Genomic DNA, 13214 nt, shown 5'->3' with positions numbered 1-13214 from the left:
AGGATGTGCTGGGAGGAGATGCAGTCAGTAAAGACAAGGAAATGTTGGCATGACTTCCTAAAATATTAGCAGGCTTTTGTTTTAATAACTACAAACAGTTTTGTTGCTTTGTACTTAAAATAGGATAAATTAGAAGAAACAGAGATGGTTATTGTGATGAATAGTTACTAGAGGCTTGTGGAAGGACAAGTTTGACTTGTTTAAACTGAAAGTGGAAACAAAGCACCAAACCTAAGCTGATGGAATTACACTTTTTCTGTTATCTCCTCTCCCTCCGTTCTTCCTTTTCTCCCTGCTTCTCCTCACTCCCTTCTATCCCCACTGAAAAAAGGGCAAAGAGAAAGAATTTAAGGAATAACACTGGTAAAGCAGCGCTAGGTGGTAGAGGGGACATCGTGAGCTATCGTTGCTGGCTGTTCGCACAGGTTGGTTGGTTTGAACGTATCGACCCTGTGTTTTAGGGCTTCCACTGAGTGTTTGCAGAGGCCGTGCAGGAATCCTGGGTCCTGGCACGCTGCTTTGGCCAGTGGGTATCTATTGTTCTCTGCTCCAGGATCGGATGAACCGCAGCCCAGATGAGATATTTCAGGATGAACCGATGCTTCAAGTGGTGTTAAACTGTTTTCGATCCCTGATTTGTCTTGCTTGAGGTTGCATCAACAGATTTGGACTAAGGAAAGGGTTTTTCTTGTATCAGGTTACTGGAGAGTTTAGAAGGGGTTTTGAGTGGCCTGTTTCCTAGGACCATTGGCATTTTCACTGCTGGACTGTAATTCTTTTAGGACTGAGACAGAAATTTCACTATGCAAGCAAGTAGCTTCAAAAGATGAAGCTTGCTCGCATGAGAGAAAAGTAGAAAAAATAATTAGGTGGATTTTATCTACTCTGACCTGTGACTTTGAGAGAAGTGAAGATACGGTGTTAATAACTGTCCTTATTTCCTGGCGTTGGCTTATCAGCATTAATGACCTGTGCACCGTAGCAGCAACTTATCAAAGCTTCGGATTTCTCTCCATGTAGGACCATTTCCTTAACTGTTAATGTGAGTCTGTACTCCAGCTAAAAGGCCAAAGAACGAGTGCTCAAATGAGTGCTGATCTGAAGTGTCAAATTCCTTTGTTCTCTTTCTCAAAGGACAAAGATGCGAACAGGAAATAACTAAGCTTTATTTCTTTTCCTGCAAGTCTCTCTTGAATATATTTAGGAGGAAAAGAGTCATTTCATAAATACATTCCACTCTCCTTTTGACAAAACCAGGATTTGTATTAATTTTATTGGCACCGCATGAAAGTGCTGCGAATGAAACACTCGAACCCTGCCCTTATCTGCAAGTCCATCAAACCCTTTCATTGTATCCCAGAGCTATAGATGGGTTTTCTTACTGGATCGTGTGAATGATCATTTTATTCATCAGAATCAGTTAAAAGAACAGGCCAGAAGAGTGCGTGCCATATTTGCTAGGAGGAACCTTGTGTAAATGTGACCCTTAATGGTTAGTTTATTAATATAGATATATAAAAGACCGTGAAAATACTATACTCGGTGTGTACCCTTTATGTACACACAGAATGATGTAGCAGTGACTGTTGCTGATGTCCTTGGAAAACTGGCAATGGCTCCATTTCCCTCATTTGTTACTGCCTGCTGGAAGATGATCGCGAAGTGTGTTGGGGAGCTGACAGGTGAACGTTTCTCAGTTTTGAATTATTAGTAATTTAGTACCATCTATGTTATTCCCACTGTACAAGTATTTATGAGATATCCTTGCTGCAGAAGACATAATGGGATGAACGTGGGAGGGATAATACAAGCTTCGTAACTTAAAAAACATAGACAAATACTCTTCTATGTGATTTTTCCTATCTGACAGATGATTTTACGTGTATTTTAAGAAGGTTGACAGTTTGTGACTGCCAGACTTGTCAATGCAAAGTGTATTTCCTTGTGTTTCATTGCAGTATGTGTCTGTTCTGCAAGGCTTTAGGAGCCGATCGCTCACAGGAGGAAAAGAGGAGGAGGATGTGTCATAGCTCTGAACTGTTAATTAAACTGATTTCTAAAAAAAAAAAAAAGATTAATCTAAATAAGGCTGATAGCCCAGGTTGTCAAATTAATTTTGCTGCTATTATTGGAAATAACAGTTACTTTCAGCTGTTACTTTCAGCTGCCCAGTGTGTGTCACAGCCATGGAGCAGTGCTGTTTGGAAGGGCCCTGCGGAAGCCGTTTCATCTGACGCCCTGCTTTACACCAGGCCAACGGCTTTGTTACCTGTGTCGAAAATGAATGTGATAATCCTGGAAATAAGCAGCGGTGCAGTTTTACTCTGTGCTGCTGGTTTGGAGTGTAATTAGATCTGCCCAAGCTGTGCGTATGCGCTTGACCACCACTCTAGGCTACAGTTGTGCTTTCAGTAAATAATTAGTGGCTGAAAACTTTGTTATTTAACTTTTTGATAAACAGAGTAGCATTGCCCTGACTTTTGGGGATTGTCACTAACTACTCGCTACCTAACAAACAATACTTTACAGACGTAGCAGCCTGCCTGAATTCTTGGGCTGATACGTTGTCTGAAAAGATCCCATTTAAATAATTTCACAAGGCTCTGAATTCCACTGGCTGAGAATTAAAAATGCGACGGCATGGTCAAAGTCATCTCGGCTCGTGAAAGGTGCGTTGTAGATCTTTTACAGGTTAACTGCATATTAATTCTGAGTGGTATTTGTGTTCTTTCACAATATTATTTGAATAGTCTTTCAGCTTCCAAGTTGGAGCTATCTTGGCAGAAAAAAAATATGTAAAATCTAAAGGAAGTAAATGAACACAATCTTTCCGGTGATAATTTAAAAAGATAAAACAAGCAGCATGTAAATCAAGTAATCTGTTTTAATAATCAAACCATTTAAGTCCTTTTCCATATTGCTAATGCTCCCCTTGCATTTTCATTGTTTAACAACTCAGTACAGTTGGCATTTAGAAATTCACTCCTTTTGCAATGAATGATGAATGCATAAATAACAGTACTCCTACTGCTCAGCTGTTTTTCTATTCAAAGAATGGAAAGTGAAGTACTTAAGACTGTTGTGCAAATTCATCTGCTAATCTTTGCCTATCCTACCCTGCACTTCCATATCCACAAGGAAGAGTTCCATGTATTCCTCCTCCTCTTCCCTTTTTGAGGTTGTCCTTTCAGTCAGAGGGGAAAAAGATCCAGATGCTGAATCTGCCAGGTCAGTCACGCTCATGGTTTTGACTGAAAGCGCTTTACTTGGCTGTAGTAAAAAAACCCCTTTCTTTCTAAACCAAACTTTCTGTGTAATATTAATTGCTCTTTTATTGGAAAAAAAACCCTCGTGTATTTACTAGCCTTTTCAGCACTGATACGCGTACGTAATCTCATGTCTGTAGGGCTTGAGGGTTTGTCTTCCAGGGTGCCGGCCGCTTCATTCTTGCTACCAGGGGAGAGACCGAGAGATGGTGAAGAGGGGATTTCACTGCACTTCTGGTTCAGATTGCCATTAGGTAACATGAAGTTTTTCCAGTACAAAACAGCAAATACAAGGAAAAAAGTCCCACAACAAACCTGAGCCAAGTCTATCCCCAAAAAGTGGGAAGCTTTTCCTGCCCTGACATGCTTTCAAGGAAACAGGAGGAAAAGTCCTTTCTTTCAACCTGAATCGTTAATGGACATACTACGTTGAAATGTATTTGCTTTGTGATTTGCAAACTTAGTTTTCTCCTCCGTTGCTCATGGCTCTTTCTTCACGTTGTCTGGCTGAAGTTGTTGGTATCTGTCCCAGAGGGAATGGTGTCAGTGATAATCTGGATGTGGGGTGTTCAAGCTCGCAGCTGTCCATCACTGTCCCTTCAGCAGACGTGGCAGAAGGGAATCTTTGGCAGAGGAGCTGGATGGGCAGCTGTAGGTGGAATGTCAAATCTGCTGCTTTGAGACTCAGCAGTTTGTCTGCCGAAGCCCTTAGTTGGTAATCTGATGTGCTGCTCGGACAGCTTGTGAGCCAAAACCACAAGAGCTGTGTTAAGTCACAATATGCTGTAAAACGCATAAATGCCTAAAGAAATCTGCCTGGTTTCATGGCCAGAAAACAAACAGTCCTGTTTAAGGACTACATACCCAGTAGTTGTGTTTAGGTGAGATTGTGCAGGTCGCTGTAACAACTCTAAAAGAAACCCTAATTATGCAGAAACATAAGTCATATTTGTACATTATTTGCATATTTTGCATTATCATTTTTGCATGATTTGCATGGCCTGTGTTAGTATAAATAAGGCATCTATTTTTATTTTGGATCTAACGTTACCAAAGGACTAAGCAAGCGTTTGGGGAGTGCTTGCGGATGGCGTACTGTATCTTAATACTGCAAGATGATTCTTGGGTTTTTTGAGCCCTGTATCAAAACAATGCAGTATTCAGGAGACTCCAGCAGCATTCACAGATCAGCACTGGGCACGAGCTTAACAAATGCAGAATATTCCTTTACAGCAGAACAATGAAGCATCTGAACATCAGCATCTCGTGGCCAGCTGACTGCGAAAGGAGTCTCCAAGCATCTACAAAGAAAACCTGTGAAATACTGTGATTATACCTTGGCTTGTGGAATAAATAGAGGTGTAGTTAGACATTGGTACAAAGTTCTGTTAATTGTGCAGTGAGCACAGAAAATTGGGACAGTGGTATAGTACAAGAAAGAGATGGCTTAGAAAATAAGGCTGCAAGTCGTCATCATCAGTACAGTTGCTGATGTGGCTTCAGGTTCTGTTCGTTTATACCAGGATGCTGCTGTGTCAGGGGCAGCAGCAGCGACGTGAGTGGGTTTTGTTTCCTGAAGTCAGGAGGAAGTCACAGGGCATCAGTCATGGTCTTTTGTTTTTCTGCACGTTTCTTGATCTTTCTGATGGGTTGCAGGATTTTATAGTTCCTTCAGCATTCCTGGAAAGGTTGTTACTCAGAAGTATAAGCTAGTCCTTGTCTGGACACTATTCAGCCAAACCTACCGGTGCAGGATTCCTGCACCGCTGAACCGGGGCAGTGAAATCAGACAATATCTTCCCCAGGATGCAAATCTGTCCAATCACCGGTCATTAGTCTGGTTTTTACCTTTTGTGCTGCAATTTTGTCCACTGATATATTTGAAGGTTGCGGTGTATAATCGATGAACAAAGATGAATTCCCAAAATTGAAGGCCGAGATAATCATGGTGTGGCAGGTTATAGTTAATACAGACATGGGGTTTGGAAAGAGGAGGTGGTGAATGAAGGTTAAAACGCCTATTTTTAAATACCTGAATGCTGTAACATGGGAGTGGAAGGAACATAATGGATCGTGAAGTCAGTTGCCGGTCAGTGCAGGAAGACAAATTTTCTAAAACACATCCATAAAGTAAGTTCAGCAATATCCAGCAGGGCTCACCGGTCCTCACAGCTTCTATCGAAATGCTCTTCCAGGACCAATCCCTTGCAGCCAGCTTTCCCGTTCAAGCCTGCGGTGGCCAGGATAAGTCCATTCCCATTTTTCTTTTATATCAGCCTGTGTAGTTTTTTGTTTAATTAGTTCTTCTGGCTGCCTGGCAAGATGATATTCATCTCCCGATGTGTTTATAGAGTGATTACTTCCACCTTTTCCTCTTCCTCAGTAGTTTTATGAGTGTTACACATTTAAGTTAGTTTTCTTACATGCCAAGCTCTCGGCTCTTTTGCACGCGTGCTCCAGTTGACTTCACGTGTGTTGGGAGCAGATAGAAGAACCTACCTGACTTCTGCTCTTTCTTTTTCTTTATACTATGTTTTTATAGATTATGTGCTTTTATTTGACAGATTAGAAAGTTAGAGGTTATGGGTAGGTGGCAATCTCTTGTTGCTGTCCCAAGTCTGTTCTACTCTTTCCTGGTTAGATAAAGGATCAAAGGATAATTCAGCCTAGGAGGTCATTCAGGGCAACCTCCTGCTCAAAGCAGAGTAATATGATTATTGCATTAGGATTTTACAGTGTTCCAGCCAGGCTTTTCACATGGAAAGTGGGAGTGTGTTGTACTGCTCTAGGCAGAGAAATGGGGAGCAAGCTGCTTTCCTCTACCTGTGCTCCGTAGCAACCTTCTCCTGTCTGGATTGGAATAAACCCCCAAAGCGTTATGTTGTCCCTGGAAGCTTTTCAAAGAACTTCCTTTTGTCTCCTTATCTAGTCCAAGTCTGCTTGCGCCTTCTGCTAGGCTTCTAGAAATGTAAAAAGCGTCTGCAGTGCTTCCCTGCTGCTGGAGAGACAGCTCGGTCTGTCTGACGCAAATAGAAATGAAAGTTCAGTGACTCCTATGTTTAGTGGTTTGGCATTTTTTCAGTGCAAAGTTAGTACTTTAACTTCATGTTTAAGGAGGGGGATTTTAATTATTCCCAGCTCTAGCTAGCTACGTTTCACAGTTTCAGCCTTTATTCAGCGTTCATTAGAGCTGGTTTAGCATCCTTCTTCCATTTTCCTTTCCCCCCTACCTTACCTAGTGGGTTTGCAAAGCTGCATGGATGAGTCAAGGGTCAGCTGTGTTGGAGCTGAATCAGTCCTGTCAAATTACAGTCAGTTTGCTTAAATGTTGGTTTCTTGAGGAAGATGTGGCACCAGTCCCTCAGAGTTTACTATTTTCTTTTGAAAAAAAAAAAAACAAAAACATTACCTCATTACAAAGGACTCTTTTAACCTTATTTCCAAAGCTGACTGTGAAAATTGCAGATGAATGAAATATTCCTCACCCTGCCCTTTCTGCTCCCTCCGCACAGGAAAGGAGTGGTGCAGAACGCGCGCTGAATGGCATTTCCTATTTTGTTAAACTGGCAACATCTGAAAACTGAACCCATGCAGGACAACTGCAAGCAAAAAAATTCACCTGCACATTAAATGAACTCAAATTCCAGTTTTTCTGGCTCTCGGGATGGATCAAAACGCTGTAGACATGCATACGCAGAACGGGGACAGACTTGGATTGTTTTCCCAGCGCAGGGAGGTGATACTGACTGGACAGTTTTTTGGTCTGTTTTTCCAAGTGCAGCAAGAATATTTTAGCTATAGTTCTGCCAACGCAAATCCTGTTTATCTGAGTTCTCTTGTGATGAGAATGATTCGCTACAATGCAGTTTATGAGCAATTTACTGAAAGACTTGAAAGTCATCCTTTCCTGCTCGACAGCTGAGTTTATTTCGAGATTTACCTAAAATAAAGTCTTTAAGTAGTGTGGAATACTCAGTGGAGAAACCTGGTGTCACATATGAAAGGCACAATTGTCCGACACGCACAGGGTGAAGCGTGCTTAAGCAAAGTCATCTTACTTCCCAAAACATGAGAAGAATAGTTGTTCTTTGTGTCAGTGCGGCTGGCTATATGTTCTTGCATTTAAAAACAGGTAAATACGATTTCACTGACACAAGTCTACTTAAATTCCCTTCCTGAGTGAAAACATCCTAAAGGCCTGCCCGTCCTTGACTATCCACGTACGCACCTTCATGAACATGAGTTTGAATTAACGTTTTCTTGTGTGTTTGCAATGAGAATGGTGTCAAAGCCTGCAGTAAAGGATTTTTAACGTATGTATTTGGTGGGAACAGCTAAGACCTGTTGACCCCCTTTGGGGGAATAACCCAAATCACACGGGGCGTTTGCAACAGGAAAAGGAATTGTCTCTTTTCTGCGTGCCAGAGGTGTGCAGCTGCTAGACCATTCTTCCCATCCACAAAAGAGGAAGGAAGAAAAAAAAAAAAAAAAAGGATGCTTATACTAAATATTTCGGTTTGATTTGTGCTTTGGAGTTAATGAGTAAGTTGGAAATAGATAATAGTTTGAAACCATCAGCTTTTATTCTTTTAACCTTCAGCGGCACTAGGTTAGCTGGTGACTCTCTAGCACAGGCTGATGCATCTGTAGCACTCCTGTATCTGTCCTGAATTATTTGCTGCTTTAGTTGACGTTTCCTTTACTTTAAGCCACCGCTGTACAGTTAAACTGAACGTCCGTCTCCGTGTTGTGACTTCTTGTCGTGAAGATGTTCTGTTCCTGGAGCGTCTGTGTAGCATCAGGGAGCAGGAGGGGTGAGACCAAGGAGCTTCGCTGAGCACCTGCTAATGTGGGAAGGTGTTTGTGTCTATGTAAAGCAGAATGGGATGTCGGTCTGTGATCAGTGGTGGGAAAGGAGGAGTTCCAGATGAGAGAAAGTCTTTTCGCGGGAGAAAACGATCCATAATACCAATAGCTACACTTCAGCTCTCTTTAAGTAGCAGAAAATGAGATGACTGGTGACTTGACATGATTTTTCCAGCAGTTGCTGTTGCAGAGACCAGACAGATGGAGGGAACGACTGGCAAAATGTGTTTCTGAGGAGCCGTTTCACACCCCAGCGAAGCCCAGGCTGTGCTCTCGCTGCAAACCATCCCTGGGAGCTGGCACAGGTTACCTCAAAGTATGCTGAATTCTAGAAATAGCAATAAGCCTGCGGAGTGCTGCCTGCTGTCTGTGATCCTGACAAGTTTCTGTTTATCTTTCGGTACAGAGGAGTTAACCGTGTAAATGATTAATTAGAAATTCCCTTTTTAATCTGAATTGCAGCATTTGGAGTGGGGAGTGCATGGTAGGGTGCCTTTGTTTAACGGTCTGCGTTCTGCAGATGTTGTTTGGGAGTATGGGTTCCAAGTCTTGCCAACTAACTCTTTTCTTTATTTGTACTGAGTGCATTTGAAGTTGCATCATTTCCTCGGTAAGAACAGTTTTATTTTTGACTGGAGTGTTTGTCAGGTGGGAGAAATCCTAAATGTGAGTGCTCTCTGGTGGCGAAGATTTCTGCTTCGGTTTTCTGATTTCTGCAGTGTATTTTGCAATGGCAACTGGATGTGCACACAGGATGGCTGGACTTAAGGATGTATTTTATTTTCAACTCCCTAAAAATAAAAACTACAAAACAAAGTTTTGGCAGTCATCTTTTTGAGACAATAATTTCTATCCTTTTAAGTGATTTATATTCTGTGACCTTCTGGTTTATATTTTCTCGCTATCAATCCCTGTTTTAACAAGGTAATAAAAACCAGTATAAAAACTTCTCATGAAAGAGCTGATGTTCTTCATCAAAATAACACACCAGGATTTAAATACTGTGACTTTCTTTTTGGCTGCTGAGCTAGAATTCAGATGCCAAAGTAATAAGTGGAAAATTCAGAAGACAGTGGTACAGAAATTATTCAAATAGCATTATTATGGGGAAATCTTTTCTCCTGAAAGCAGCCGCACAAGATGATGTGATTTTCATGATATGAGGTTTGACCGTGGGGATGTTGACCCCCGGGAGTCAGTACAGGGGCTCCTTTTATCAAGCGTGCCGTAGATCGCTTTTAATAACAAAAATCCCTTCTTTTGTGTTATACGTTCAGTACTGAAATGATTACGCCGACCTTTATGTTGCTGAGCTTTCCCTTGATGGAGTGCGTGCCCCGATTTGATGAGCCCTTCCGAAAAGCACCGCAAAGCTTCATCATCTGGTTTTGTGACCTTGCCTTGCAGAAAAAGAGCAGATTTAATGCCCCTTGTACCTCCCAGTTCGGACTGCCGTCCTCGCTTGTTTTCTTAAGTTTTCATGAGCTCTTCTTGGGCAAGGAAAACCAAGAATCTCAGAGGGAAGCAACGCAGCGAGGAAAACAGCCTCTGCTGTTCTTGGCCTGCTGCTGCGCGGAGCGGCGCTGCCTGGTGAAAAGAGGCTTTATCAGCACGGAGGGGCGAGGAGCAACAGCTCCTTTTAGGAACATCTAAGCACAGCTCTGGAATTTTAACTCTGGTGCTAAGAAGGTAAAAAAAGAATGAACAGAGAGGTAAGCGGGGATGTCGGTTGTTCATAAACTCTGTATCCTTAAAGGCAAGCTTGAGAGATGCCTGGAGATGGATCCTTCTCCCTCGTCTCCATCTGCCATTTGCCACAGAGGTTGAAGACGCAACTCGTCAAGGTCTAGTAAAACCTTTTAAGACTGGACTTGGAGGCCAAATGGGAGATCTGTGGCCCGAGCCCGGAGCTGTCGGGGGAGCAAGCGGGTGACGTCCAACTGCTGTATGTGAGAGGTGCAGAGCCGGGCTGTGGCCCGGGCGAGGGCTCCCGGCGGGGGCAAATCTGTAGGTTCTGCTTACGAGGCAGTCGGGGACACTGAACTGTCACGGGAGGAAACTTAAACTGGGCTCTGCTACTGAAAGTTTACATAATTCATTACTTAAGGAAGAGGTCGGAGTATTGGGTACTGTGATGGTGACTTGGCACGACACTTCAGTAGGGATGTCCTTTTGTTTTTTTTTCTTCTCTGCAGCTAAAAGAAACCCCTGTAACCTCTCTGTGCTGACATGAACCCTCCAGCTGTGCATCTGGCAGTACGGTGGGGCTTAAAACCTTCTCCAGAAACTGCTGTATGTTTATTTGTATCATTAATAGTGCCATTAGTGGCAGTTGTGTGCTATGCCGTGACTTTTGGAGAGGAGTCTATATGTTCTCCAGTGGGCAACGTGCCTTTTCAGGTGGCCCCGCTCCAAAAAGATGGGAAGCATTCTGCTGGTTTTGATGCCCTTGCAATGGTTTCCATTACATATGTATGTCCCAGTGTGATTTGATCTCCTGAACAGAAACAGCGCTGTGTGTGTTTGGGTTTTCTTGAGCTCTCCTATGTATATGTAGAGTCCCCTGTGCTCCCGAGAGGGCAGAAGGCGAGCAGCCTGGTATCCGATCTCTTTGCACCCACAGTGTCTCCTGCTGCCTGTTTGGTATCTTCCCGACTGCTTTGTGCTTCAAAGAATTACAATTAGAGCAGGCAAATGACAAGGACTGAATGTGTGAGGCTTCCTACGTACTTAAGTCCATCTTCTGGTTTCCCAGTGAATAAAGTGGGGGTTTTTTAAGAATTAGGCTGTGATTCTGTATTCCGTAGCAGGCTTGCATGCCAGTTGCTTAGTGTTGCTGCCTATGGGTTATCCATCATCTTTGTTACAATAGTTAGCTACTGAGCTGTGGTTGGTATTGCTAATTCTAATGGCCTTGTCTTTTCTAAAACGTTTTTGGTAGCTTTCAAACAGCACGTATCGCTAAAATATAAAATATCTTTGCACTTTAAGCTCACTAATGTTTTGGGAAATGCGTATCAGGACTGTCTTCAGTTCAAACTGAATGCAGGAACAAAAAGATGTCTTGCAATTCTTGTGTCTTTTTTGTGAAGCGTTTCTGGAGGAAGCTGCAATTAGAGGCAAAATCACTTTTGGAAAGTGGAATGCTGGTGGCTAGATTGTATTTCTTGAGTTTTATTACACCTGCTAAAAACGAACGCTGCCAAGATGCTGCAGAAAATTCTCAAATGAACAATAGAAAATGTCAAGCCTGTCACCACATGGGGGTGGTAATAAATTCAATAAAGTAATGCTAGAATTTGTGCCGGAGTCCATGAAGGCTTAGGGCAGCCCCTGTACTCCGTAGAGGTGTTATGGTGCCATCTAATGTTGTAAGGTTTAAATACAGGGTGCAGGCAGGTATTTAATGGGAGAAATGCCATAGTTTGCGTGTTGATCTCGAAATCTGCTGTCGTCCTTTCTCCTCCTGAGAAACAAATGCTGTATGAATTCTTCGGCTGTTAATCTGAAATTCCTTCTGTGCTCTTCTGCTAGATAACTTTGCATAAAATGTGAATTTCTTTGGAAACATCTTTTAACCTAAACGCTTCTTTTTAATTTTTTTTTTGTTTTCTGTTTGGTTTGCAGAAAGACTGCTAAGGACCAGGTAGGGTTTAGGAAAGGTGTAGTCTGGGGTTGTTTTCACACCTTCTTGAAAAGCGTTCGCTTGTGGTTTAGCGGCAGCGCTGATAGCAAAGTGCCTTCTAGCGAAAAGGATGGAATGGCAGGTAATTGCTGGAGCTGAGAGGCTGTAATTTCCTTCTTGGCTTGTATCTTTGTTTACTTTCTTGCTAATGTGATTAGGCCTCTTAAGTGAGTGGCTTCAAAACTTCTGCTTCTCTGGCCTGAGCTGGGCTATGGAGAGCTTAGAATGTGAAAAAAGAATTTGCCTTTAAATCCCCTTTATGAAGCAGGTTATATGAACTCAGCACAAACTCATTGTCAATTGTTGAAACAGTAAATTATAGTTAGTAACTTAAACCTTGCTAAAGAATTTCTTAGAAACATTTATTTCCGGTAGCATGTTAATGGCAACAGAAATACCTGAATGTGCAGCAAGCCGGCTTGATTGCACCGGCAAAGCAAACTTTGCCGTACTCAGAGATATGGTCGGCGTTTGTAGCTCAGTGATCTGATCGGTCATGCATCTCTAAGTGAAACAGCAGTAGAAATTTCCTTTGTCGGTGGTAAGATTCAACGCTAGCCTTAGTTCTTAGTCCTTGTAACATCATGTCTCTACATAATATGGTAATGTGCCATCCCAGCCACGCTCGTCAGCTAATGGCTGTAGTCAATGTTTTATTATAATGTTGCAGTACAACGATGGATTGAAGAGCTCACCTGATAAAACGGGCAGCTTACTTGGAAGGCATGTTCTGAATCTCTGTGTTTGTCTAATTCCCTTCCTCCCTTTTGCTTCATCCTGCGTAGGTTTGAAAAAGGACGGATTTATACGTTTATTGGGGAGGTGGTTGTTTCCATGAATCCGTACAAGAACTTGAACATCTACGGGCGTGACATGATTGAGCAGTACAAAGGAAGGGAACTGTACGAGAGGCCTCCTCACCTCTTTGCGATCGCTGATGCCGCTTACAAAGCGATGAAGAGGCGATCAAAAGACACCTGTATTGTAATATCAGGTAAGCTGAAAGGGCTTTTCATTATGATGAACACTTGATCTTTTTGAAATCCTCGGCAGAGAAAGAAGAATGATTTGGCTAATGACAGCATTTTAGAAAAGGGAACTTCATTAATCTTAAAAACTGCTTATTTGCATTTGAATCTGTGTGTGCAGACCTTAGCAATTATTTCTTATCTAATTCAAGAGCTGGTGTCAGTCATTAGCTTAATCGGTGTGCAAGGTGATAACTTGAACTTGAGTCCTCTGCTGGCTCCGCCTGCCTGGATGGAGATCAGTGAGAACAGGGCTCCTGGCTCTCTGTGGAGAACTGCTGATTTTTGTCCCTTAGATGACTGATGTTCTCTGTTCCGATGGCCGAACTGATTGCTTGTGGTGGCTCTAACAGTGGGAGCAGTGCTTGT

The 13214-nt window shown here is 42.5% G+C and overlaps 1 protein-coding gene across 5 annotated transcripts in view; it reads left to right on the top strand.

The window, feature by feature from the left end:
- The window catches only part of MYO1D (myosin ID), a 175249-nt gene that overhangs the window by 25412 nt on the left and 136623 nt on the right, over positions 1-13214 (top strand). For all 5 annotated transcript variants that reach the window (XM_074562010.1, XM_074562011.1, XM_074562012.1 and 2 more), the window contains exon 2: positions 12603-12811. In XM_074562010.1, coding sequence (XP_074418111.1) covers positions 12603-12811 — 209 coding nt within the window. The remainder of the gene's footprint in view (positions 1-12602; positions 12812-13214) is intronic.

Source organism: Larus michahellis, chromosome 18 (genome assembly GCF_964199755.1).
Source record: "Larus michahellis chromosome 18, bLarMic1.1, whole genome shotgun sequence".
In the NCBI taxonomy this organism is placed as follows: domain Eukaryota; kingdom Metazoa; phylum Chordata; class Aves; order Charadriiformes; family Laridae; genus Larus; species Larus michahellis.
The sequence above is the reverse complement of the archived record's forward strand: the minus strand, read 5'-3'. Positions and strand labels throughout refer to the sequence as shown.